Here is a 24,466-nt window from a genome sequence, read left to right as displayed (position 1 = left end):
AGCTCTTGGGAGGCCAAGGCGGGCGGATTGCTCAAGGTCAGGAGTTCAAAACCAGCCTGAGCAAGAGCGAGACCCCATCTCTACTATAAATAGAAAGAAATTAATTGGCCAACTGATATATATATAAAAAAAAAAATTAGCCGGGCATGGTGGCGCATGCCTGTAGTCCCAGCTACTCGGGAGGCTGAGGCAGGAGGATCGCTTGAGCCCAGGAGTTTCAGGTTGCTGTGAGCTAGGCTGATGCCACGGCACTCACTCTAGCCTGGACAACAAGCGAGACTCTGTCTCAAAAAAAAAAAAAAAAAAAAGTCCATTGAGAATTAGAAGTAATGAACTTTAAGAAAAATTAATGTTGTTTAATTTGAAAGAAGGATTTTAACTGGGTTTTATTTTCACTGATTTGATTAATGTTCTGTAAGTATTCATGTTTGCTATTTCAATAAATGATTTAAGATTAAACTTTGTATATTAGGAGAAATAGGTAATGAACGTTTAGTATGTCTGGTTTAAAAAAAACTTGCACATTTGTTTCAGTAGTACAGGTTATCTTGTTTTTGCTTATTCTTAAAATATTATCATATTATTGCTAGAGAATTTAGACCCATCTCTTTAGTATCAACGAGCTGTCAAGGATTAGGTTTCTTTACTCTCCAGAGGCTTTTAGATTTTGTTTTTCCTCTCTAGTGGTCTTAGTGAATTTGAAGATAAAATTTATTTTTGTGAATTTATAAATTAGTCTAAAAGGTTTAAAATTTTTTATTAAATATTTTAAGTATGATTCTGATTTAGTTAAAATCATTATAATCTTTCAAGATAGTTTTACTAGGAGTAGAATTAATTATTGCAACTTCATATAAAACTGTTGGGCAAGATCAGTTATAACTTCTGCAGTAAACTTATTTCTTTTTTTTTTTTTTTTTTGAGACAGAGTCTCGCTTTCTTGCCTAGGCTAGAGTGAGTGCCGTGGCGTCAGCCTAGCTCACAGCAACCTCAAACTCCTGGGCTCAAGCAATCCTCCTGCCTCAGCCTCCCGAGTAGCTGGGACTACAGGCATGCGCCACCATGCCCAGCTGATTTTTATATTATATATATTAGTTGGCCAATCAATTTCTTTCTATTTTTATGGTAGAGACGGGGTCTCGCTCAGGCTGGTTTTGAACTCCTGACCTTGAGCAATCCGCCCGCCTCGGCCTCCCAGAGTGCTGGGATTACAGGCGTGAGCCACCGCGCCCGGCCGTAAACTTATTTCTTATCATACATTTATAGATTGCATAAGAAAAATACTTAAATAGCTATTTTAGGAAAATTGTGATGTACAGTTAGAAGTTGTAGACGGAAGAATGTTTATAAGCTGTGACTATATGACTATAATACAGCGGGACAGATTTTTCAGTCCTTTTACTTTATAGTAATACATATGTATATTACTTTTTGCTGTATTCACCTAGATACCTTGTCTGGACTTACTAGTAGAAGATTTTTTTTTTTTTTTTTTTTTTTTTTTTGAGACAGAGTCTCACTTTGTTGTCCAGGCTAGAGTGAGTGCCATGGCGTCAGCCTAGCTCACAGCAACCTCAAACTCCTGGGCTCAAGCGATCCTCCTGCCTCAGCCTCCTGAGTAGCTGGGACTATAGGCATGCGCCACCATGCCCGGCTAATTTTTATATATATATATATATCAGTTGGCCAATTAATTTCTTTCTATTTATAGTAGAGGCGGGGTCTTGCTCTTGCTCAGGCTGGTTTTGAACTCCTGACCTCGAGCAATCCGCCCGCCTCGGCCTCCCAGAGAGCTAGGATTACAGGCGTGAGCCACCGCGCCCAGCCTAGTAGAAGATTTGGAACTAAAATTTTGGGTTGGGGTTCCTTAACATTAAAAAAGAACTTTTTCTTGTAATACTGGAACAGTTTTATAATCATGCATTTCAAAGATGCACATCTTTTGCCTAGGCAGAGTAGTGTTTCTTGGAATATTGAAGTGGACCAGACTGAGAATGTTCAGGGTAATTATCAGGGTACTGTAGAGGTCGTTTATTTAACAAATTGGATATTATAACACTTACTATAAATTAGGTAGTCACAAAAGATGCATTCTGTTAATAGTGGGCTACTAGCAGTTTCTTTGGCTCTTTGCTTGGAAGAGCATTTCATCTAAACTTCTGATAGTATCTTCTAGGACCCTAACTTGAAATTTGTAAGTTTTTGGTTAGGCCCAGTGATGATCAGATTAGTGAATTGTGTTTACAGTTCTATAGAACTAAGGAAAGATTTGAGTAGAAGTGAAAATGTAGGTTAAATGAGATTTTTATTTTGTTCTCTTATTATAGATTTGTACATTTTTGCTTCCAAACTTGTCATATTTTAAGTTACTGTAACTGTGACCCCCAATATGGTAGCTGAATTCTTATTTGTTTGTGATTCTATATCTACTTTTTTTTTTTTTTTTTGAGACAGAGTCTCGCTTTGTTGTCCAGGCTAGAGTGAGTGCCGTGGCGTCAGCCTAGCTCACAGCAACCTCAAACTCCTGGGCTCCAGCGATCCTTCTGCCTCAGCCTCCCGAGTAGCTGGGACTACAGGCATGCACCACCATGCCCGGCTAATTTTTTTATATATATATCAGTTGGCCAATTAATTTCTTTCTATTTATAGTAGAGACGGGGTCTTGCTCTTGCTCAGGCTGGTTTTGAACTCCTGACCTCGAGCAATCCGCCCGCCTCGGCCTCCCAAGAGCTAGGATTACAGGCGTGAGCCACCGCGCCCGGCTATATCTACTTTTTTAAGTAATGAAAAATTTGCCCTTGTTTTAGTTATATAAAATCATAAATTTAACTAGTTTAGGTTTACAACTTTGATTACTATGAATATTGTCTCTATTTTTATTTTTGTTTGTTATAACATCGTATAGTTCTGTTTCTTATCCAAACAAGTGTTAACTTCTGCCGAGGAAGTCATCATCTTGTATCTCCAAACAGTTTTGCATTGCTCATAGAAGAGAAGCTTCTGATTGGGTTGTTCTGTCTTTTATGACACAAACTCTGACTTCAGTTATTCCATGTTCTTTCCATCTGTATGTCATATTTTTCTATCCTTAATGGCCTTACCTGGCTGTTTTCATTCTGTGTTCCTCCTGGACTTAAGTGTTCATTTGGCTTCCCTATCTGACCTCCTATTGCATTTTTTAAAAAGACCATATAGTATCCTATGTCCTATGATATCTTCACTCATAAGTCTAATTATGCTGTGCTTTAGAGGTCACATTTCCAAATTTTAGTAAACTTGTAAATTTGGTGACATCATGAGATATTGGGTGTGAATAGAGGTATGCTGGGGGCTCATGTGGAAAGGAAACTAGTGAGGACTAAGAATTTGGAAGGATAATAACTTAATTTTTTAGGTTTTCTATCTAAAAGGGCTATTTTTCTCACCTGAATGTTTCCCAGGAGATTTGTAGCATGACATGAGTTGGGAATCAAACAGATTCAGGTTTAAATTTGCCGTGCCCATGATGGGAGTTTTGGGATGATGGAACATTCTAAAACTGGATTGTAGTTGTGGTTGTAGAAGTGTATAGATTGACTAAAATTTATCAAACTTTTTACAAAAATAAGTTTTACTGTATGTAAATTATGCCTCAATAAAACTGTTAAAAAACAGTTTCTAATATTTTCCAATTTATGATCTCAGGCAAGTCACTTAACTCTGAGCTGTAGTTTACTCATTTGACAGATGAGTGTAATAGGCGATATGTAGTAAAGAATAATCATAGGCATATCAGAAAGGACAGTTTTAAAAGAATATTTTGGTTATAAAAATAAAACATGCCCTTATAATCTTTAAGCAGTAAAATATATGACATAGAAAATGAAAGTTCCACTGTAATCCCACTCCCCTTGGGACCAATACTTAAATTTTTAAGTATATTTTAATGATTGTTTTTCCTGATCATGATACTAATATTTTGCATAAATACTGTTACTATCAACAATTGACATTTAACACACTGACATTCTTGTAGTTCCTTCCCTATTCTTACGTTGTAAAAGTCTTTAGCTGGTGGGTTTCAGTTCCAGTGGTCAGTGTATTAGAGCAGTTCACAATTCTTAGCTCTATTTGATTGGGAGATAAGATGGTGTAATGAGAGGTATGTGGACTCTAAGCTTTGGGTTTGTCACCTAACAGCTGTGTGCTGTAGGAAATTTACTTGATTATAGAGAACAGTTACTCATCTGCAAAGTGGGATAATAATATATTTGTGATCTATTATAGGATAGATTTGAAGGTAGTTGTGATGAGAGTTGTATGAAGCATGTTTTATAATTGGTAGTTGTTACCATATTAGATGTGTGAGGAGCTTCAGAGACAACAGTAGAGCTCAGGCATGAAGGCATTTAAAAAAAGAAATGAGTGAGATGAGACTTAGTGTCTTTGCTTTGGGCTCATTTAAAAGAGAATTAAATATTTACTAGATAATTTAAAAAATAAAAACTACATTGAATTGTAAATGACAGGATTTTCTGTTTACTTTCTGAAATTTGTCTATTAATGGAGAGAACAGATTTTCTTTGGTATACTCCATGTTCTGTTTGTATTCCTTTGATTTTTAAAAGCAATTGGTAAATCATCTGAAGAATATGTCTCAGGGAAAAAATGTTGGTAAAAATTATCATGAGTTTTGAATCTTATGTAACAAAGGCAATAGATTTTATATAATAGTAATTGGTATTGGAGAAATTGGTTCTTGGTAATTGAAGTGTAGCCTTTTTGAATCTCTGGTTTCATTTGCTTATTGATGCAAGTATTGTTTCTTTAGGTTAGATGATGTCTTAATTGTGGAACATTTGAAGTCGGTAAAGAAGGTCATTTTTTTAAAGCCCTCTACTCCATCATGTTTAAACATTATGGAGAATTGATTATCAAAAACAGTCATCACGCTAGATCATAGATTTGGAATACCAAATGGTAATAAGAATAAATGAATGTTTTGATGATTTGTTTCCAAATCAACATATGTATTGTTGAAGTTGTGTTGTTATATTTTTAAAACTATGTTTGGAGAAAGAAGTGTGGGTTTATTTAACAACTTTGGTTAAGGGGAACATAGGGATAGGATATGATAACCTTTCATTAGGGACTAAGATCAGGTCATGTCAATTTACTGTAATTATGTAGATGAATAGAGAAATGGTAAAAAATCATGACCAGGCCGGGCGTGGTGGCTCACACCTGTAATTCTAGCACTCTGGGAGGCCAAGTGGGTGGGTTGCTCAAGGTCAGGAGTTCGAAACCAGCCAGAGCAAGAGCACAGATGCCGTCTCTACTAAAAATGGAAAGAAATTAATTGGCCAACTAAAAATATATAGAAAAAATTAGCCGGGCATGGTGGCGCATGCCTGTAGTCCCAGCTACTCGGGAGGCTAAGGCTGAGGCAGAGGGATTGCTTGAGCCCAGGAGTTTGAGGTTGCTGTGAGCTAGGCTAACGCCAAGGCACTCACTCTAGCCTGGGCAACAGAGTGAGACTCTGTCTCCAAAAAAAAAATCATGACCAAAGACATCAGGCAGAGATATTTTTATTTTAGCTTGTTGAATCTTTTGAGGAAGTTATTCTAATTTCCTGTTTTATAATGAGGAAACTGAGGCTCAGGCATGAAGAAGTGATATACAAGAAGGGAAAAAACTAGAATTCAGTGGAGTTAGGGAAGAGTAAAAAATAAAAAAATATGTCCAAACCAGCCCCCAAACCCAGAAAGGTTATTTGTTATTTCTTTTTATTAAAGAAAAGTATTTATTCAGTAAATTATTTGCTAGGTACTATGTTAAGTTCAGGGGATACAGTGAGAGGCAATAAGAACATAGGTCTTTGCCCTCATGGAGAATGTAGTCTAATGGATTACAAATAAATAAATAAGCATAATTAACAATTGGATAATTGCAGCTGAGGAAGTGTGTATGATGATCTGAGAGTATAACAAGGGAGACCTAATTTAGACCAGCAATGAATTAGTGGAGTATTTGACATAGAAGGACCTTTGAGAGAATGACATTTAAGCTCAGACTAGAAAGAGAAGTGGAGAAAGGAGTCTTTTAGGCAGAGGAAGATCCTGAGATGAGGAGCTTGCATGAACCAAAAGAAGGCTTAGTTTAGCTCAGGGGTCCTCAAACTTTTTAAACAGGGTGCCAGTTCACTGTCCCTCAGACCGTTGGAGGGCCGGACTATAGTTTAAATAAAACTATGAACAAATTCCTATGCACAAATTCCTATGCACACTGCACATATCTTATTTTGAAGTAAAAAAAACAAACTGGCAAAAACACCTGCATGTGGCCTGTGGGCCGTAGTTTGAGGACGCCTGGTTTAGCTGAAGCTTAATGAGCAAGGGGGGGAAGACTAGGGCTGAAAGTGAATCTGGATTATAGGCAGGAATCTTACAGGTCAGGGAAAGAATTGTAGGTTTTCTCTTCAGTATACTGAAAAGCTATGTAAGAATTGAATGGTGTAGTCTGATTTAATTTTTAAAAAGATCTTTGGATAGTCTGGGGAGTATAGTAGGTATTGTCAGCAGAAGAATGACATGATGGACTGCAAGTGCCAGAGAGTTATCAATAGAGTTGGTTAAAAGTGGATATTTTCAAGATTTATTTTGGAAATAGGATAGGACTCGGTGATGGTGGGCTGTAGGTGGAAAAATAAGAAATTAAGAATGACCTCCAAGCCGGGCGCGGTGGCTCACCCCTGTAACCCTAGCACTCTGGGAGGCTGAGGCGGGCGGATTGCTCGAGGTCAGGAGTTCGAAACCAGCCTGAGCAAGAGCGAGACCCCGTCTCTACTATAAATAGAAAGAAATTAATTGGCCAACTAATATATATATAAAATTAGCCGGGCATGGTGGCGCATGCCTGTAGTCCCAGCTACTCGGGAGGCTGAGGCAGAAGGATTGCTTGAGCCCAGGAGTTTGAGGTTGCTGTGAGCTAGGCTGACGCCACGGCACTCACTCTAGCCTGGTCAATAAGCGAGACTCTGTCTCAAAAAAAAAAAAAAAAAAAAAAGAATGACCTCCAGATTTCTGGTATGAGTAGCTAGACTTCCTGAAATGGCAACAACTAGAAGAGGTGCAGATTTAGGAGGAAAGAGCAAGTTAAAAAAAGTTGGATTTTTTTTTCTTTTTTTTGAGACAGGGTCTTGCTCTGTCGCCTGGGCGAGAGTGCAGTGGTGTTATCATAAATCACTACAACCTCCAACTCCTGGGCTCAGGCAATCCTCATGTCTCAGCCTCTCCAGTAGCTGGGACTACAGGTGTGTGTCACCATGCCCAGCTAATTTTTTTATTTTTTGTAGAGACAGGTCTCTCTCTTGCTCAGGCCGGTCTCAAACCCCTGGCCTTAAGCTGTCCTCCCGCCTTGACCTCCCAAAGTGCTAGGATTACAGGTGTGAGCCACTGCACCTGGTACTTTGAAACATCTTGATTGAGATAAATTAAGGAGTCTGGGGTAATGGTAGTGGATGAGATCCCTAAAGAAACTTAAAATTACTTGAAAGTACCTTGTAGTTAAATTTTGGTTCTGTTGGAGAGAAGGGATTATTTCTTACCCCTAGAAAGTTTGAGCCCTAGAGATACCTGAATGAATTAATTGATTATTCATTTATTTATTAGATCAAAAGGGATTTTTTAGACTCTGTCATCACCCTTGAATAGATTTTTAGTGGCTAAGTACATGAATTAAATGATTCCTATGAGCTTTTAAAGCCAGAGTGGTATTGTTTTAGATATCTGATAAAGATAGATTAAAAAGATTTTATGGCTAGATTGTAAGCAACGTGAAAGCATAATTACATATGTTATGTCACCTGTCATTAGTTCCTGGTCTCTTTCCCTATTTCTTAGGAATATCAATTTAGTGTATATTACTCCCAACCCCTTTGTGTGCTTATACTAACATGTGCCCATAAGAATTATATATTGTAGTAATCTTGTGTGTGCATTTTAAAAATGTATACTGTATTTTTCTGCAACTTGCTTCTTTTTTTTCACTTAGTGGTATATCTTAGAAAACTTTTGGAGTTAGTACAGAAGGATCTTTTTTAACTGTCTGGTAGTATTTTATGTTCTATTTGGTGGACATTTAGTCTATTCCCAATTTTTTGTTATTATAGATAATGCTGCAAGGAATATATTTGTAGTTTTTTTGGATTCTTATGTGTTTTCTCTAGGGAAGATTCTGAGAATAGGAATTGCTGAGTCAGTATATGCATAGTATATATTTTAATAGATACTGCCAAATTGCCCTCATTGTTTTACTATACCACCTGCATTTCTACCAATTTCTCTATGTTCTTTTCAACATTGGGAAAGCTATTATCAAATAGCTAAATTTTTCTCAATGTTTGTTTTTTCTGAAGTATAGATACCAATTCTTTTTAATTTGTATATTTAAAAATTTTATTTATGTTTATTCTGCTATATAAACATTTTTAATGTAATAGAGGAAAATACATTTCATTATTGCTACAAATAGGGATAACTGTAATATAAATATGCAAGACTTTTATGAAGGAAACTATAAAATAATACCATAGGATATACAAGAAAACCTAAGTGGAAATATATGCATGTGTCAGAATGGGTAAAATTCAATAATTTAATCTATAAATTTATTGAAACACCCTCATCAAATTGCAGTATATGCATATGGTACCAACTTTATCTTTTTTTAAAAATTATAATTATTAAATAAAAAATTTTAGACTTCTTTCTTTTTTTTTTTGAGTTATCATGTACAGGCACTTGGAAGAATATGGTACCAACTTTAAAAGGTAAGGCCGGGCATGGTGGCTCACACCTGTAATCCTAGCACTCTGGGAGGCCGAGACGGGCGGATTGCTTCAGGTCAGGAGTTCGAAACCAGCCTGAGCAAGAGTGAGACCCCGTCTCTACTATAAAGAGAAAGAAATGAGCTGGACAATTGAAAATATATAAAGAAAATTAGCTGGGCATGGTGGCGCATGCCTGTAGTCCCAGCTACTCGGGAGGCTGAGGCAGCAGGATTGCTTAAGCCCAGGAGTTTGAGGTTGCTGTGAGCTAGGCTGATGCCAAGGCACTCACTCTAGCCTGGGCAACAAAGCTGTCTCAAACAAACAAACAAACAAACAAAAAATAAATAAATAAAAGATAAAAGAGGGGAGGGAAACAAGAAAGACTCTTTCTTTTGATTCATCCAGATAATTCTCTTCCCTAGAGGTAAAAAATTCTGCTTTTGCTTATCTGGAAATGTCTTAATTTCTCCTTATTTTTTGAGGATTTTTGCTGACTATAAAATTCTTGGTTGACGGATTTTTTTTTTCTTTTAGTAAGTGCTAAGAGCACTGGCTGCTGGCTTCTATAGTTACTGATGGGAAATGAGCTGGTAATCTATTCTTATTGATGATCTCTTGTACAAGATAAATCGCTTCTCTTGCTGCTTTCAAATTCCTGCTATCTTTAAGGTCCACAGTATGTCTTGATATGAATATCTTTGAGTTTATCCTGATTTTGGAGTTCATTGAGCTTCTTGGATGTACATATATCTCTTCATATTTGGGAAGGTTTTGGCTATTTTTTCTTTAAATGATTTGGTAACTCAGTTTTTATAATAGTTTGTTTATTTTTACTTGTTGAAGGATAGAGCCATTTAGTGTTACTTTTTTAAAACATTTTTTAAATGCACAGTTTATTTTTTTATTTTTAGAGACTTGATCTTGTTCTGTTGCCACGCTGCAGTGCAGTGGGGTCATCAAAGCTCACTTACAACCAACTCCTGGGCTCAAATTATCCTCAGCCTCCTGAGTAACTGGGACTATAGGTGTGCACCACCATGCCTGGCTAAATTTTCTATTTTTGTAGAGATGGGGTCTTGCTGTATTGCTCACGCTGGTGTGAAGCTCCTGGCCTCAAGTGATACTTCTGCCTCAGCCTCCCAAAGTGCTAGGATTACTGGTTTGAGCCACGGTGCCCGACCCTTTTTGCACAATTTATATCTTGTTGTTTTTGGTGTCTGACACTTCTGTTCTGTTATTGTTGTGGTGAGGTAGTGATCTGTTGAAGATTTCCTTAAATGTCTGGATGAAAAAATGAAAAAAAGTGTCATATCTCATTAAATCTTCTGATAGATGGCTCAGGGAAAGCTGTTGCTGTTGACCAGAGGACTGAAACTAAAAGTATTACCTGCACCCAAACACATAATTCCAAATTTTGGTAAAAGTTCCTCACTGCCAGCCCTATGTCCAGCCACCTGCTCTGGGAATGTAGTATATGCTATCCCCATAGCTGAGTTGGGATTTGGAATGGGGGATGGTGGCTAGTTCGAGCTAGTCACTTATGAATGATCATTTTTGCCTGAAGTCTGTCTTCATCTGTTTTTTATGTCAGATTTATAAGGACCCTGCAACTCCAAAATTAGTAAAAATAAAAAATTTTCAATATTATCCATTTTCACATTAAAATTTTCATTTTTATATTGGAATTTCTTTTGTGTGAGAGAGGAATTCAAATAATATTCCTCAGTTGCTTTCTAGTTGTTCATGCTGTTTTACTGAAAAATTCATTTCCCCTGTTGAAATCTTCATTGTATACTAAATTTCTTGATATATTGGATCAATTTTAGACTTTCTTTTCTGTTTGTCTGCCTGTTCTTATTCTGTACCATACTGTCTGATTTATTTATTTATTTATTTATGAGATAAGGTCTTGCTCTGTTGCCTGGGCTGGAGTGCAGTTACGTGATTCCAGGTCACTGCAGTTTCCAACTCCTGGGCCAAGGGGATCCTCTTGCCTCAGCCTCCCTAGTAGCTGGGACTGCAGGCGTGTGCCAACATGCCTGGCTAATTTTTAAATTTTTGTAGAGATGGGGTCTTACTATGTTGCTGTCCATGCTGGTTTCGAGCTCCTGGCCTCAAGTGGTACTCCTCCCAAAGTGCTGGGATTACAGGTGTGAGCCTTTGTATCTTTTCTCAGCTGTCAGGTAATCCTTGGTTGCCTGTTCATGATTAAGATGGATGTCTAAAAGTTGTGTGGATATGCTCAGCCCTTGGGGATCAGGGTACTGTTGATGTCACACTCCATTATGGATGATTTGGGTGGGTGGGTGTTGGGAAATCCCCACTGTTGGTATCTTTAAATCTTTTTTTTTTTTTTTTTTTTTTTTTTTGAGACAGAGTCTCGCTTTGTTGTCCAGGCTAGAGTGAGTGCCGTGGCGTCAGCCTAGCTCACAGCAACCTCAAACTCCTGGGCTTGAGTGATCCTTCTGCCTCAGCCTCCCGAGTAGCTGGGACTACAGGCATGCGCCACCATGCCCGGCTAATTTTTTTTTTTATATATATATCAGTTGGCCAATTAATTTCTTTCTATTTATAGTAGAGACGGGGTCTTGCTCTTGCTCAGGCTGGTTTTGAACTCCTGACCTTGAGCAATCCGCCCGCCTCGGCCTCCCAAGAGCTAGGATTACAGGCGTGAGCCACAGCGCCCGGCCTTTAAATCTTTTTAATGAAATCGTGTTTCCCAGAAAAAGTCCTCAGTTCCTTGAAAGGAGAGATGTGTGACCTGGGCTTTAAGGTGGGAGTTAAATCTCAACATCAGCATTAAGTATGTGTAGGTTTATTTTATACCCCAGATTCAAATGAAGTAAGGTGCTTGGCCCTAAATTGTGCCTGGCATCCTACTGTCTAATGTCAGTCTTGTACTTTTTCTATAGATTAAACCTCAAGACTTATTTGGATGTTTGGAAAGGAAGTATAGGTGTCTAACTGCTCAAGTAGCTTTCACTCAGTTCTCTGAGTTAAGCTGTCTTAGATATACTATCCCCTTTGCAGAAAAGGCGGTGTGGTTCTGCTGGTTCCTGAACCTTTTGAGGATTCTATTTTGAGCTGTTACCTCATTCCTCTGAAAATTATATTGATGAGAATGCTTCCTACTTGGTGTCAAGTGAATGTTAACTACAAGTTCAGTTTCATTTGTAATTTGTTCATTTCAGAACTTTCTTTAGTGTGGGTTCAGGATTTAGCGTTTTCAGGCCTGCTAGGTCAGTTACAGCTAATCCATGCTTACCTGGTTTTCCTCTTCCAAAATTTTGGTACTCTTGAATTCTGCCCTATTTCCCTTTATGATAGGTCTGTCTTTTTTTTTTTTTTTTTTTATTTCCTTAATGTAGTTTTAGTTGATCTTTGGATGGGAGCAAAATTGTATCTGTCTTCAGTTGTAATCCAGGTGACTAATTTCTATATGTTAATTTCTTACTAGTCACTTTACTAAGTTATCTCACTGTATTAGTTTTTCAGATAAATTGGGTCTTTGAGGCAAAGAATCATATTATATAATGGTATTTTTCCTTTCAAATTTTTATATTTATTTCTTTTTTCTATAATTTCAATGGCTAGGATTTTCAGAATAGTGCTATATGGCAATAAAAAAAAAGAATGTCCTTATCTGATTCTTGATGTTAATGATAATGCTTTTAACATTTCCCTTTAAGTTTGATGTATTTTGGTTTGATAGTTTTTATAAATATTTATAAATAAATCCATCTATTCCTTTTACTAGGAATTTTTATTCTTAAAATTTTAAATTTGTCATATTGCGTTAGAACTATTATAAGTGCCATGAACACTAATACCCTTTGCTGTCAAGAAGAATTCACCTTAGCTTTCTTTGTAATTCTTTTGGTACCTGGAAAGCTTTGAGATAAGCTTGTCAGTGAGAGAATGATGAATATTTTTGTTGAAGCACTTTAAAGTGCTTCCTTTGTGATTTTATTTTTTTGAAGCCTGATCACCTTTTTTCTGCAAGTACTGATATTTTCTTATGTCAGTATTTATGTTTTTTTTTTTTTTTTTTTGAGACAGAGTCTCGCTTTGTTGCCCAGGCTAGAGTGAGTGCCGTGGCGTCAGCCTAGCTCACAGCAACCTCAAACTCCTGGGCTCAAGTGATCCTTCTGCCTCAGCCTCCCGGGTAGCTGGGGCTACAGGCATGCGCCACCATGCCCGGCTAATTTTTTTATATATATATCAGTTGGCCAATTAATTTCTTTCTATTTATAGTAGAGATGGGGTCTCGCTCTTGCTCAGGCTGGTTTTGAACTCCTGACCTTGAGCAATCCGCCCGCCTCGGCCTCCCAAGAGCTAGGATTACAGGCGTGAGCCACAGCGCCCGGCCAGTATTTATGTTTTAACTACCACCTTTTCCTTGTTTTTTCATGAGAGCATCAACTATTGTGCTAATTGATTCTTAGTAAAGACCAGATAAAACTGTGAAAGTATTTTTGATTTATGCTGATTATTTATCATTTATGATGATCACAATGAAACTTAAAAATGAATTGGAAGTTCATTGAAATCCTAAGGTATAGGCAGAGATTGGTAATTGTTTAGGAGTTAGGTAAGTGTTTAGGAGTGGGCTAGGTGGTTTTCACATCCACTTCTCTCTCTGAATTCTAAGAAAAGCCTTGTGAACCATTTTTATATCATTTGCTTTAGGGAAAATTGAAGCTCAAGAAGTGAAGCTCAGTGTTAAATAGCTAATTAGAATTGACTTGAGCTAGGAAAGTGGCCAAATGGAGCAGATTTTATTTGGATAATGGAGAAGTGGTCAACTTTTAATTGGATTGTTTTTCTTTACAGGATGAAGTGTTTTGTGATTGAAACATATTCTCAATGATGTGTAGAAGTGACTAAATTTATTTACAGTCTCAGATTTGAAAATAGCTGTTACTCTGTTTTGAGAAGTAGATTACTGCAGAGAACTAACTGGTAAGGAAAATCCTGTTCTGTGCCACTTTATTATCTTCTGAGGAGACTGAATTGACTCATAGCAGCCCTAGAGAGTAATATGAAGTCAGTTTTAACTTTTCTGTCCCAGAATTGTTTTCTTCTTTGTTGGGTATGTTAAAATAGAAATGATCCAAAGAACTTAAACATTAAAAACCTACACATTTTATAACATTAGTGGATTTATATTGTCTCATTTCTCAGAAAATCATTGTGTTGATCAGGATACTTCTACCTTAGGACAAGTGAATGTTAACTAGAGGTTCAACTTCATTGTTTTTTTAAGCCCCCTTTTAGCCTGACACTTTGGGCTTGATATTTCTTCCTTTTGAAGCTTGTGTATTTTTAATACTGATGTGGTTATTGTTTCATTGAATGGCTGAGTTTTAAAATAATAGCTGTGTTATTTATTTATGTTATTTTATAATACTTAATATCATATTGTTTAGTAGTTATGAATATTTAAATCCTGATCTTTGCCACTTCCTAGCTATGGTCTTGGACAGCTTACTTAAATTTTGAGAATTTTTTTTTTTTAGTCTATAAAATAGAGATAATAATGATTGTACTTCAGGGGGTTGCAGTAATGTTTGGCATGTATATTTGGCCCATAATAAGCATTAAATAAATGTTAACTATTACTGAATGGCTGTATTGCCTTTTGCAAAAAATTTTGATTGAATTAGTTGTGAAATTTTTGAATGAAATGTTATTCATCATATTTCAATTTTTAAAACTTTCAGTAATGGTAATGTTAAACATTTTTTCATGTTTATTTAAAATTTGAAGCTGTCCCCTTAGCGTATCTTAACTATTTTACTATAAAGAAGTTTTCCTTATTAACAAGCTATTTTAGAGTAATAGTGTTTATATATTAGTTTTTTAAAATACTGCCTTAGGATATAAAATAGCAACTTGTAGATCTTTGAGTAAAGCAAATAATCACCCTTAGGGTTTTTTTTTTTTTTTACCCCCGAGATGGTGTCTCTCTATGTTGCCCAGCATGGACTTGAACTCCTGGGCTCAGGTGATTCACCTGAATAGCTGGGACTACAGGCACAGTTGGCACCTGGTTTAAATTTTCAAATAGAATTATCCATTTTCTTTAAAGCAGGTATAAATGTATCTTTTGCCATTTTTCAGCCTCAGCATGTCTTTCATCCTGACACAGTCACACAGCTCTTGTTCTTAGAGGATTGGAGATTGATTTTGAAATTGAGTGCTGGGTGTAGTGTTTGAATCCTGCATTGTCTTGGGACCTTGGGCAGTTTTGATTCATTTATGTGAGCTGCTGTTTTATTATAGAAAAAAGTTAATATCTATTTTACTTAACTCATCACAGTTAAGTGAGAATAAAAATCTTTGTATTCTATAAAATATTATATAAGTTATTGAAAATACTTCATTTTCATTACTGAGTTGAGTGAAAAAAAGTACTCTCCCAATACTAGAACTTGGTTTGACGAGGATGCTTAATGGTCAGAGAATAACACGTTATATATAAGTTAAAGGGTGAGATTGTGTACTTAAATAAATAAGGAATGGTATTACTAAAAAATAGCTCTGATAGTTAAAGTGAACATAATTGGTTTTGCCTTCTGGTCTTTCCACAAATATTTGGGATAATTCAGCATCTACTCTATGCCTAACCACTATGTTAGGTCTTAGAGATAAATTGAGAAAACAAGTTTCTTATAGTCTATATACAGTGTTTCATTGAAAAGTTGATATTTCCTTATTTGATGTCTGTGAAAAGTGCTTATTCTGTGTCTCTCTTTTTGTATCCAGAGATTGATAGTCCTTTCATCTTTGACTAGAGTTTTCTAAATTACGTTACTGACTGCCTTTATTCCCTTTATTCAGTCAGGTGCTTAGCTGTGTCAAATTCTAGATTGAAGCAGAATCTAAAGTGTATCTTATCGATCACTTACCCTACCTAAACTTCCTGTCCCCGTTAGCAAACAACTTGTCAGTATGCTGTGATCTTTCCAGAGGTGGGGTTTTTTCCCTCATGAATTTATGTACAAATATATATACACTTCAGGAAAAATACATATAGGCTTTTGGAGTATATGTAACATTGTAGCAGTGATACGTTTTGTGTTGTATAACTTTTTTTAGTCAACAATATATCTTGTAAGTTTTTTCATGTCAGTAAGATTTACCTATTAAAATATCCTATCTGTTTACTTTTTCCATCTCTCATCATCACCCTTGTTTCAGTTACTGTCATCTTTCACTTGGACCATTCCAGTGACCATCCAGTTGGTTTCTTTGCTTACAGTTTTGCCCGCTTATAATCTACTTCTCACATAGCATCCAGAGTGATCTATTTAAAACCTGAGATTATGTCAGCGCTTTGCTGAAAATACAGCAATGTTTCCTGTTACAGTAAAATCCAAACTCTTACATTGAGAATTAATACCTTCTAAGGGCAGAGATGCTTACCTGTTTTGATTACTGATTTTGTTTTTTTCACAAGATACTAAAACAGTGTCTTGTGCATACTAGGTGCTCTGTAAATCTGTTGAATATAATTCATTAACTTGTTGGCTTTGATGAGTTGTTCTGTGCTAATTCATCTCATCCTCTTCCCTTCCTATTTTGTTCCAGCTGCATTGGCTTTATTCTGTTGCTTGAATTGGCCAACCTCATTCCCTCTAGGCTTTTAGGAGCTGTGTTCTTTGCTTAGAATATCCTTCCCTCAGTTTCCTCACGGTTGGTTCTTTCTTGTCATTTCATATTTCAATGTAAATGTTACTTGCTCAAAGAGGTGTTCTCTGATCACCAAACTAAAGTAGTTATCTCTCTCTTTTTTTTTTTTTTTGAGACAGAGTCTCACTTTGTTGCTCAGGCTAGAGTGAGTGCCATGGCGTCAGCCTAGCTCACAGCAACCTCAAACTCCTGGGCTCAAGTAATCCTTCTGCCTCAGCCTCCCGAGTAGCTGGGACTACAGGCATGCGCCACCATGCCCGGCTAATTTTTTCTATATATATTAGTTGGCCAATTAATTCTTTCTATTTATAGTAGAGACTGGGTCTCGCTCTTGCTCAGGCTGGTTTTGAACTCCTGACCTCGAGCAATCCGCCCGCCTCGGCCTCCCAGAATGCTAGGATTACAGGCGTGAGCCACTGTGCCCGGCCCATTATCTCTTTATTCTGTGTCATCATCCCATTTAAAAAAAATTAGGCCGGGCAGGAGGATCATTTGAGCCCAGGAGTTTGAGGTTGCAGTGATCTACAATAATGCCACTGCACTCTACCCAGGGTGACAGAATGAGACTCTTGTCTCAAAAAAAAAAAAAAAAAAATTCATACCGATATAAATGGTTGTTTGGGAGATTTAACTAAAAAGTGGGTTGGTTGTATTAGCTTTCTTGGCTATTGTAATAATTTACCACAAACTTGCTGGCTTAAAACACTAGGAATTTGTTCTCTCAGGGTTCTGGAGGTCAGAAGTCTGAAATCAGTTTCACTGGGATCAAATGAAGATGTCAGCAGGGCCGCCCTTCCTGTGGAGGCTCTAGGGGAGAATCCCTTCCTTGCCTAATCTACATTCTGGTGATGGCCAGCATTCCTTGGCCACATCACTTCAGTGTTTTCTGATCTGCCTCGATGGTCACATTGCCTTCTCCTCTTCTGTCTGTAACCTCCCCCACCTCCCATTTATTAGGATACTTCTGACTGCATTTAGGACGTACCCAGATAATCCCAGGTAATCTCACTCTAAAATCCTTAACCTAAATCGTATCTACAAAGACTGCTTTTCCATCTGAGGTAGCTAATGTGTATAGGTTCCAGGGATTGGGACCTGATATATTTGGCAGCCATTATTCAGCCTGCTATTTGAATATAAAACACACAGCATAGTGCCTGGCAAAGAAGAACTTCTGCTTTCTGGATAGGGTCAAGAAAGATTTCAAGTTTTCAGAAAGATTTAATCATAGTTATGTTGGAGCCTGACAATATGAAAAAAAGGGATTACAAAAAGATGAGGTAGGGGAAATTAGGGATTCAATCATATCATTTTATTTAATACAATGAATGAATGGGATAGATTTATATTGAAGATTATTTTTATTGTCACATTTTGAATATTTTCCTATTCAAATCTGAGGGAGGATTTATGTACATTTTTTGGTAGTTTATATAGTACATAGTATGTGTACCCTGGAAAGGATGTGGTGGTTTTGGGAATACATCACATATGATTACTAAAAATTGGATAATTGCCTTCCTTATTATCCTATAGAAGTTAACATGTAAACTATGTGAAATGATTAACAAATGAGAAGATCACAGAATTGATACCACATATTTTTATGAATGTTAGACAATAATCATTCTCATTTAGCATAAAAAAAAGTAACTTTTTTAAAAAAATGGTTTCAGTTAGAGTAACATTAAAAGTCATATGCTGACTTTTTGTTTTTTTCAATCCCCTAACAGGTTCTTTGGCATGGACACAAGTTCAGTGGGAGGATTAGAATTGACTGATCAGACTCCTGTTTTATTAGGGAGTACCGCCATGGCAACTAGTCTCACAAATGTAGGAAATTCATTTAGTGGTCCCACTAATCCTTTGGTGTCTAGATCTAATAAATTTCAAAACTCATCTGTGGAAGATGATGATGATGTTGTTTTTATCGAACCTGTACAACCTCCCCCACCTTTTGCACCAGTGGTATCTGATCAAAGAACCATAACATTTACATCATCAAAAAATGAAGAACTACAAGGAAATGATTCCAAAATTCTACCTTCCTCAAAAGAGTTGGCATCTCAGAAGGGAAGTGTAAGTGAGACAATTGTCATCGATGATGAAGAAGACATGGAAACAAATCAAGGGCAAGAAAAAAATTCCTCCAATTTTATTGAACGGAGACCTTCTGAGACTAAAAACAGAACCAATGATGTGGATTTCTCCACTTCCAGTTTTTCAAGAAGTAAGGTAAATGCAGGAATGGGTAATAGTGGTATCACCACAGAACCAGACTCTGAAATTCAGATTGCTAATGTTACAACCTTAGAAACAGGTGTAAGCTCTGTGAATGATGGCCAATTAGAAAATACTGACGGGCGAGATATGAACCTAATGATTACACATGTAACATCACTGCAGAATGCCAACTTGGGAGATGTCTCTAACGGACTGCAGTCAAGTAATTTTGGTGTTAATATACAAACATACACCCCATCTTTAACTTCACAGACCAAGACTGGAGTAGGACCTTTTAATCCTGGTAGAATGAATGTGGCAGGAGACGTATTTCAGAATGGAGAATCTGCAACTCATCATAATCCTGGTAAGCAGTAAGTGTTACCTCATGTAAATGAATTTAAGCTTTCTGCTGATTCTTTTTTCATTGTAGTAATTGGTGTTACCTTTGTTAGTTTCATGTGGAATATGTTAATTCTATTAACTTGTATTGTATCTTAAGTTTGAAATTTTAAGAAAAGAATTGTGAAACCATGTGTAATATTTCTCTGTGGATTGTTAGAAAATTAATCACAAAGTAATTACACTTACCACCAAAATCTGATAATTTGTCATTTTATTTGTCATGTATTACGTTTTACTAATAGATTTTTACTAGTATTGTTTTAATGTGTAAATTGAGAACAAAAAGATTAATAGCACACTTAAATAACAATGTAATGTTGTATAAGAGTTGCATTTAGATTTGTTTCTACTTGGCCTGTGTTTACTTTTTACTTAAGAGTTAGCTAAGGATTTTTATTTTTTATCTCACTTTTGAAGGCAGCCAAACACATATCCTCCTTTCTTTTCTTTTTTAAAACCACTTTATAAGGGTGAGGGACAGGAGGAAAATACTTTAAAGGTATGATAGACATGCAGAAGGCAGTACATATTTAATGTATACAACTTGATGTGTCCCTCTGTTTATTTATATTATATATATATATATATATATAGTGTGTTTTTTTGAGACAGAGTCTTGCTTTGTTGCCCAGGCTAGAGTGAGTGCCGTGGCGTTAGCCTAGCTCACAGCAACCTCAAATTCCTGGACTCAAGCGATCCTTTTGCCTCAGCCTCCTGAGTAGCTGGGACTATAGGCATGAGCCACCATGCCTGGCTAATTTTTTCTATATATATATTAGTTGGCCAATTAATTTCCTTCTATTTATAGTAGAGATGGGTCTCGCTCTTACTCAGGCTGGTTTTGAACTCCTGACCTTGAGCAATCCACCCGCCTCTGCCTCCCAGAGTGCTAGGATTACAGGCCTGAGCCACTGCGCCTGGCCAATTTTTTTTTAGTTTTGAAAGTTGTAGTTTTTGAAAGTTGTAGTTTTCTGTGGGCAGCTTAGCTTTGTGAAAACATTAAAATGTGGAAGTTACAAGCACTTTGGTTTTTTCATGACATGTCTGTGTATACTTCTTTACCTCTCCACTTCTGTGCATGTGTATGTGTCTGTTTCTGTCTCTCACATACCTGTGAGAGATGCTTTTTTCATTCTTTCATTATTTTAGGCTCATTAACAACTTGATTAGCCTAGGAATTGTGGAGAATTGTGGAGAATAGTGTGGAGTAACTAAAACCTAGGCAGTGTAGAATGCTCTATGAACTGCAAGATATTTTTTTCTATTTATTTGAAAAGAAATAATATGATTATTGAAGAACGTTTGGAAAATCTATAATTAAATATGAGAGCCAGGCCTGTAGTCTCAGTTACTCGGAAGGCTGAGGTGGGAGGATTTCTTAAGCCTAGGAATATGAGGCCAGCCTAGGCAACACAGCAAGATGCTGTCTATTTAAAAAGGAAAAAAAAAGAAATCCCAACTAAAGATAAGCAATGACCAATGTTTTGGGTGGTTGTCTTTCAATCTTTGTTTTTTTTTGTTTGTTTGTTTTGAGACAGAGTCTTGCTTTGTTGCCCAGGCTAGAGTGAGTGCTCTGGCGTCAGCCTAGCTCACAGCAACCTCAAACTCCTGGACTCAAGCAATCCTGCTGCCTCAGCCTCCTGAGTAGCTGGGACTACAGGCATGTGCCACCATGCCCGGCTAATTTTTTCTGTATATATTAGTTGGCCAATTAATTTCTTTCTATTTATAGTAGAGACGGGGTCTCACTCTTGCTCAGGCTGGTTTTGAACTCCTGACCTTGAGCAATCTGCCTGCCTCGGCCTCCCAGAGTGCTAGGATTACAGGGGTGAGCCACCATGCGCCTGGCCCAATCTTTGCTTGTTTGTTTTAACCTAATTGAAATGCAGCTCTGTATAGTTTTGCTTCCTGTTTTTTTGCTTATTTAATACTACACTGTATTTTCTCATATCATTAACATTGTTTATGCAGGTTTTAATGGCTGTACAATGGGTTTTGATGTACTATTCCCATATTTGGCCTTTACACAGTTTCCTATATTTTGCTGTTGTAGAACTGTGATGAACGTCTTTGTTCACATTTCTGATTATTTCCTTAGAGTATATTCCTAGAAGTGAAGTTACTGGGCCAAAGGATATGATTTACCTCCATACCCCCAAAGATTTTTGGCTTAGAAATATATATATCTGGTTTATGGTGGTTTTAAAAGAAATATGTTCCTTATTACTCAGTTTTGAAATTTCTTGCTCCTTCTAAGACCTCTTCCCCCAATATGTATATATATTTGTAGGTAGGTAGAGGTGTGTGTATGCGTGTATAGGTATATGTGTGAGTTTGAGCATTTTTAACTTGTAGAAATATATTTTCATATTGCTTTTTAGAAAGCTCTAGCAATTCATACTGTCTATGTATTAGTTTTCATCATAGTCTTTCAGCTTATGTAAAAGTTTAAAAAAGATAGTGCTCAAAATAGTTTTAAAATAGCTATTTTGTCTTTCTTGTTATTATACATATATTAAATACATAAGAATATGAAGAAGAAAATCACTTAATTAATGGCACATAAATTATTAATATAACCTGAGATCATAGCATAGGTCTAGTTTTGAAACCTCTCTTGTACCACTCATTTGCATACTTAACAATAAACCTTCAACTTTTGTCTATATCATCAAGTATTAATATATGTGTATGAAATTTGTTTATTCTCTATTTAGCTGAGTTCTGGTTGTTCCTATTTTAATAACTCTCATTAAGAATATTTTAGGTCAGGCGAGGTGGCTCATGGCTGTAATCCTAGCACTCTGGGAGGCTGAGGTGGGTGGATTGCTCGAGGTCAGGAGTTCGAAAACAGCCTGAGCAAGAGCGAGACCCCGTCTCTACTACAAATAGAAAGAAATTAATTGGCCAACTAATATATTAGAAAAAATTAGTCGGGCATGGTGGCACATACCTGTAGTCTCAGCTACTCGGGAGGCTGAGGCAGAAGGATTGCTTGAGCCCAGGAGTTTGAGGTTGCTGTGAGCTAGGCTGACACCACGGCACTCACTGTAGCCTGGGCAACAAAGTGAGACTCTGTCTCAAAAAAAAAAAAGAAAAAGAGTATTATTGTATATATATCTTGGATACTTATTTCTTTGGGAATATAGCTGGGTCAGAGGAATCATATCATCATAGGAACTGTGTTTCTATTTAGTTAAACTCTTACACAAGGGAGTATAAACTACTCATCAGAAAAACTGTAAACAGACAGTCATAACTGTGCCTTTTGCATTTATGAATTAGCTCTTGTATTTCTATGCTGTTTTTATTTGTAATAGAGGATAATAGATCAAGAGTTATAAAATCTTGGCTGTTTATACTGCTTCTTGCACTAATTGTGACTTGGAGAACTTCAACTGCTATCCTTTGATGTCCCTTGTATGATACTGAGGGTGTAAATGATGAGGTCTCTTCTATTCCTAAGAATTTTATTTAATGTTTAGGGGAAGTGAAAATGTGAGAGTAAGGGAAATGTAAGTGCTGAAATATAAAGGGAACCATTACATTATTTATACAGGGCCTAATGCTAAATAGAAAAATAAAAAACACCGTTTTTTCAATATCAAGGCAATAGATAGCCTTAAGTTTAAATAGGCTTCTTTAAGTATGCATTCAAATGATAAGCCTACAAAATTAAAAATTCTAAGGAACCAGTATTTGTGTTGCAAAGAGCTATCCCTTCTAACATATGTTTAAGCATAATTTTTGATTGAAGGCTTCATGATATAAAATTCCTAGGAGTTTTAGTGATTTTCTTTCTTCTTCTTTAGTATTTTTACCTGTTTGTTAAAACTGGTCAAAATAGCAAGATAACAGGATTCCAGAATGAACTCTGTTTATATAGAAAGTTTTTTTTTAAATAATTGAGAGATATTACAGAATCAGGTAAAATCAGAATAACAGTGAGTGCATTGTAGCCCCTTGAAACCACCAATAGGGTGATGGAATGGGTCAGAACTAAGAAATCATCCTCTTTATGATTTTGATAATGAGGAGGTTTCTCCAACCTCTTGTTTTATTTGTCTTTCCTGTGGAAGGGGAACTTTTATGTATGAAAGTTGAAAATTGAGAAGAAACTAGAAAGGAAAAAGAAATTTATGAGAGACCAAAGGAGTAGAAATTAGAAGCAGTGGCCTAAAAGTTTCAAAATGAAGATAGATTATAGTATTGGTATTGTCCTGAGAGACCTGGGAACAGGAAACTTCTGGAGCAGGCAGGAGACCTCCTGCTGAGAACCAAAGAACCTTAGTATGGAAGAGAGAAGATGCACTGTAGTATTAATAGTTACACATACCTCAGTGCTGTGCTATGCTGAATCTTTGCAGTGGTAGAGCAATTTGATGTAGGGTTAATCAATCAGTATAGGCATACCTTGTTTTGTGCTTTGTTTTATTGTATTTCACAGATAACTGCATTTTATACAAATTGAGCTTCTGATAACCTTGAGTTGAGCAAGTCTGTTGGCACCGTTTTTCCAACAGCATGTGCTTACTTCATGTCTTTATGTCACATTGTGTTAATTCTCACAATATTTCAAACTTTTTCATTATTTTCTCTGTTGTGGTGCTCTATGATAGGTGATCTTTGATGTTAATATTGTAATTATTTTGGGGTGCCATGAAATTGCACCCATATAAGTTGGTGAACTTAATTGGTAATTGTGTGTGTTCTGACTGCTCCATTGATTGGCCATTCCTCTATCTCTACCGCTTCTCATGCCTCCTTATCCCTGAAATGCAACAATATTGAAATTAGGCAATTAATAACCCTATGAAGACCTGGAATTGTTCAAGTGAAAGGCAGAGTTGTATGTCTCTGCTGTAAATCAAAAGCTAGAAATGGTTAATTGAGGAAGGCATGTCAAAACCTGTGACAGGTTGAAAGCTACGCCTCTTGGGCCAAATGGGTAGCAAAGTTGTGAATACAAAGGAAAAGTCCTTGAAGGAAATTAAAAGTACTACTACAATGAACACAGAAATTAAAAGAAAGTGAAACAGCCTTATTGCTGATATAGAGAATGTTTGAGTGGTCTGCATAGAAGTTCAAACCAGCCACAACATTCCCTTCAGCCAAAGCCTGATCCACAGTAAGGCCCTAACTCTCTTCAATTCTATGAAGCCTGAGAGAGGTGAGGAAGCTGCAAAAGAAAACTTAGCAGAAGTTGGTTCATGAGGTTGATGAAGGGTGACCATCTCCATTATAAAAGTGCAAGTTGAAGCAGAAAGTGCTGATGTGGAAGCTGAAGCCAGTTATCCAGAAGATCTAGCTAAGATAACTGATGAAGGTGGCTAT

General features: G+C 36.7%; 1 protein-coding gene across 4 annotated transcripts in view; it reads left to right on the top strand.

Annotated features, from left to right (window-relative positions):
- ZMYM2 (zinc finger MYM-type containing 2) overlaps positions 1 to 24,466 on the top strand; it is a 100,935-nt gene that overhangs the window by 5,471 nt on the left and 70,998 nt on the right. For 2 of the 4 annotated variants that reach the window (XM_020290486.2, XM_012778629.3), the window contains exons 3-4: positions 13,643 to 13,771; positions 18,238 to 19,094. In XM_020290486.2, the coding sequence (XP_020146075.1) occupies positions 18,248 to 19,094 (847 nt within the window). In that variant the 5' untranslated portion in view covers positions 13,643 to 13,771; positions 18,238 to 18,247. The remainder of the gene's footprint in view (positions 1 to 13,642; positions 13,772 to 18,237; positions 19,095 to 24,466) is intronic. The other 2 variants (XM_020290489.2, XM_076009567.1) reach the window with 2 other exon arrangements.

The sequence above is a fragment of the Microcebus murinus genome, chromosome 13 (assembly GCF_040939455.1).
Source record: "Microcebus murinus isolate Inina chromosome 13, M.murinus_Inina_mat1.0, whole genome shotgun sequence".
Classification (NCBI taxonomy): domain Eukaryota; kingdom Metazoa; phylum Chordata; class Mammalia; order Primates; family Cheirogaleidae; genus Microcebus; species Microcebus murinus.
This window is presented reverse-complemented; position numbering and strand designations above follow the sequence as displayed.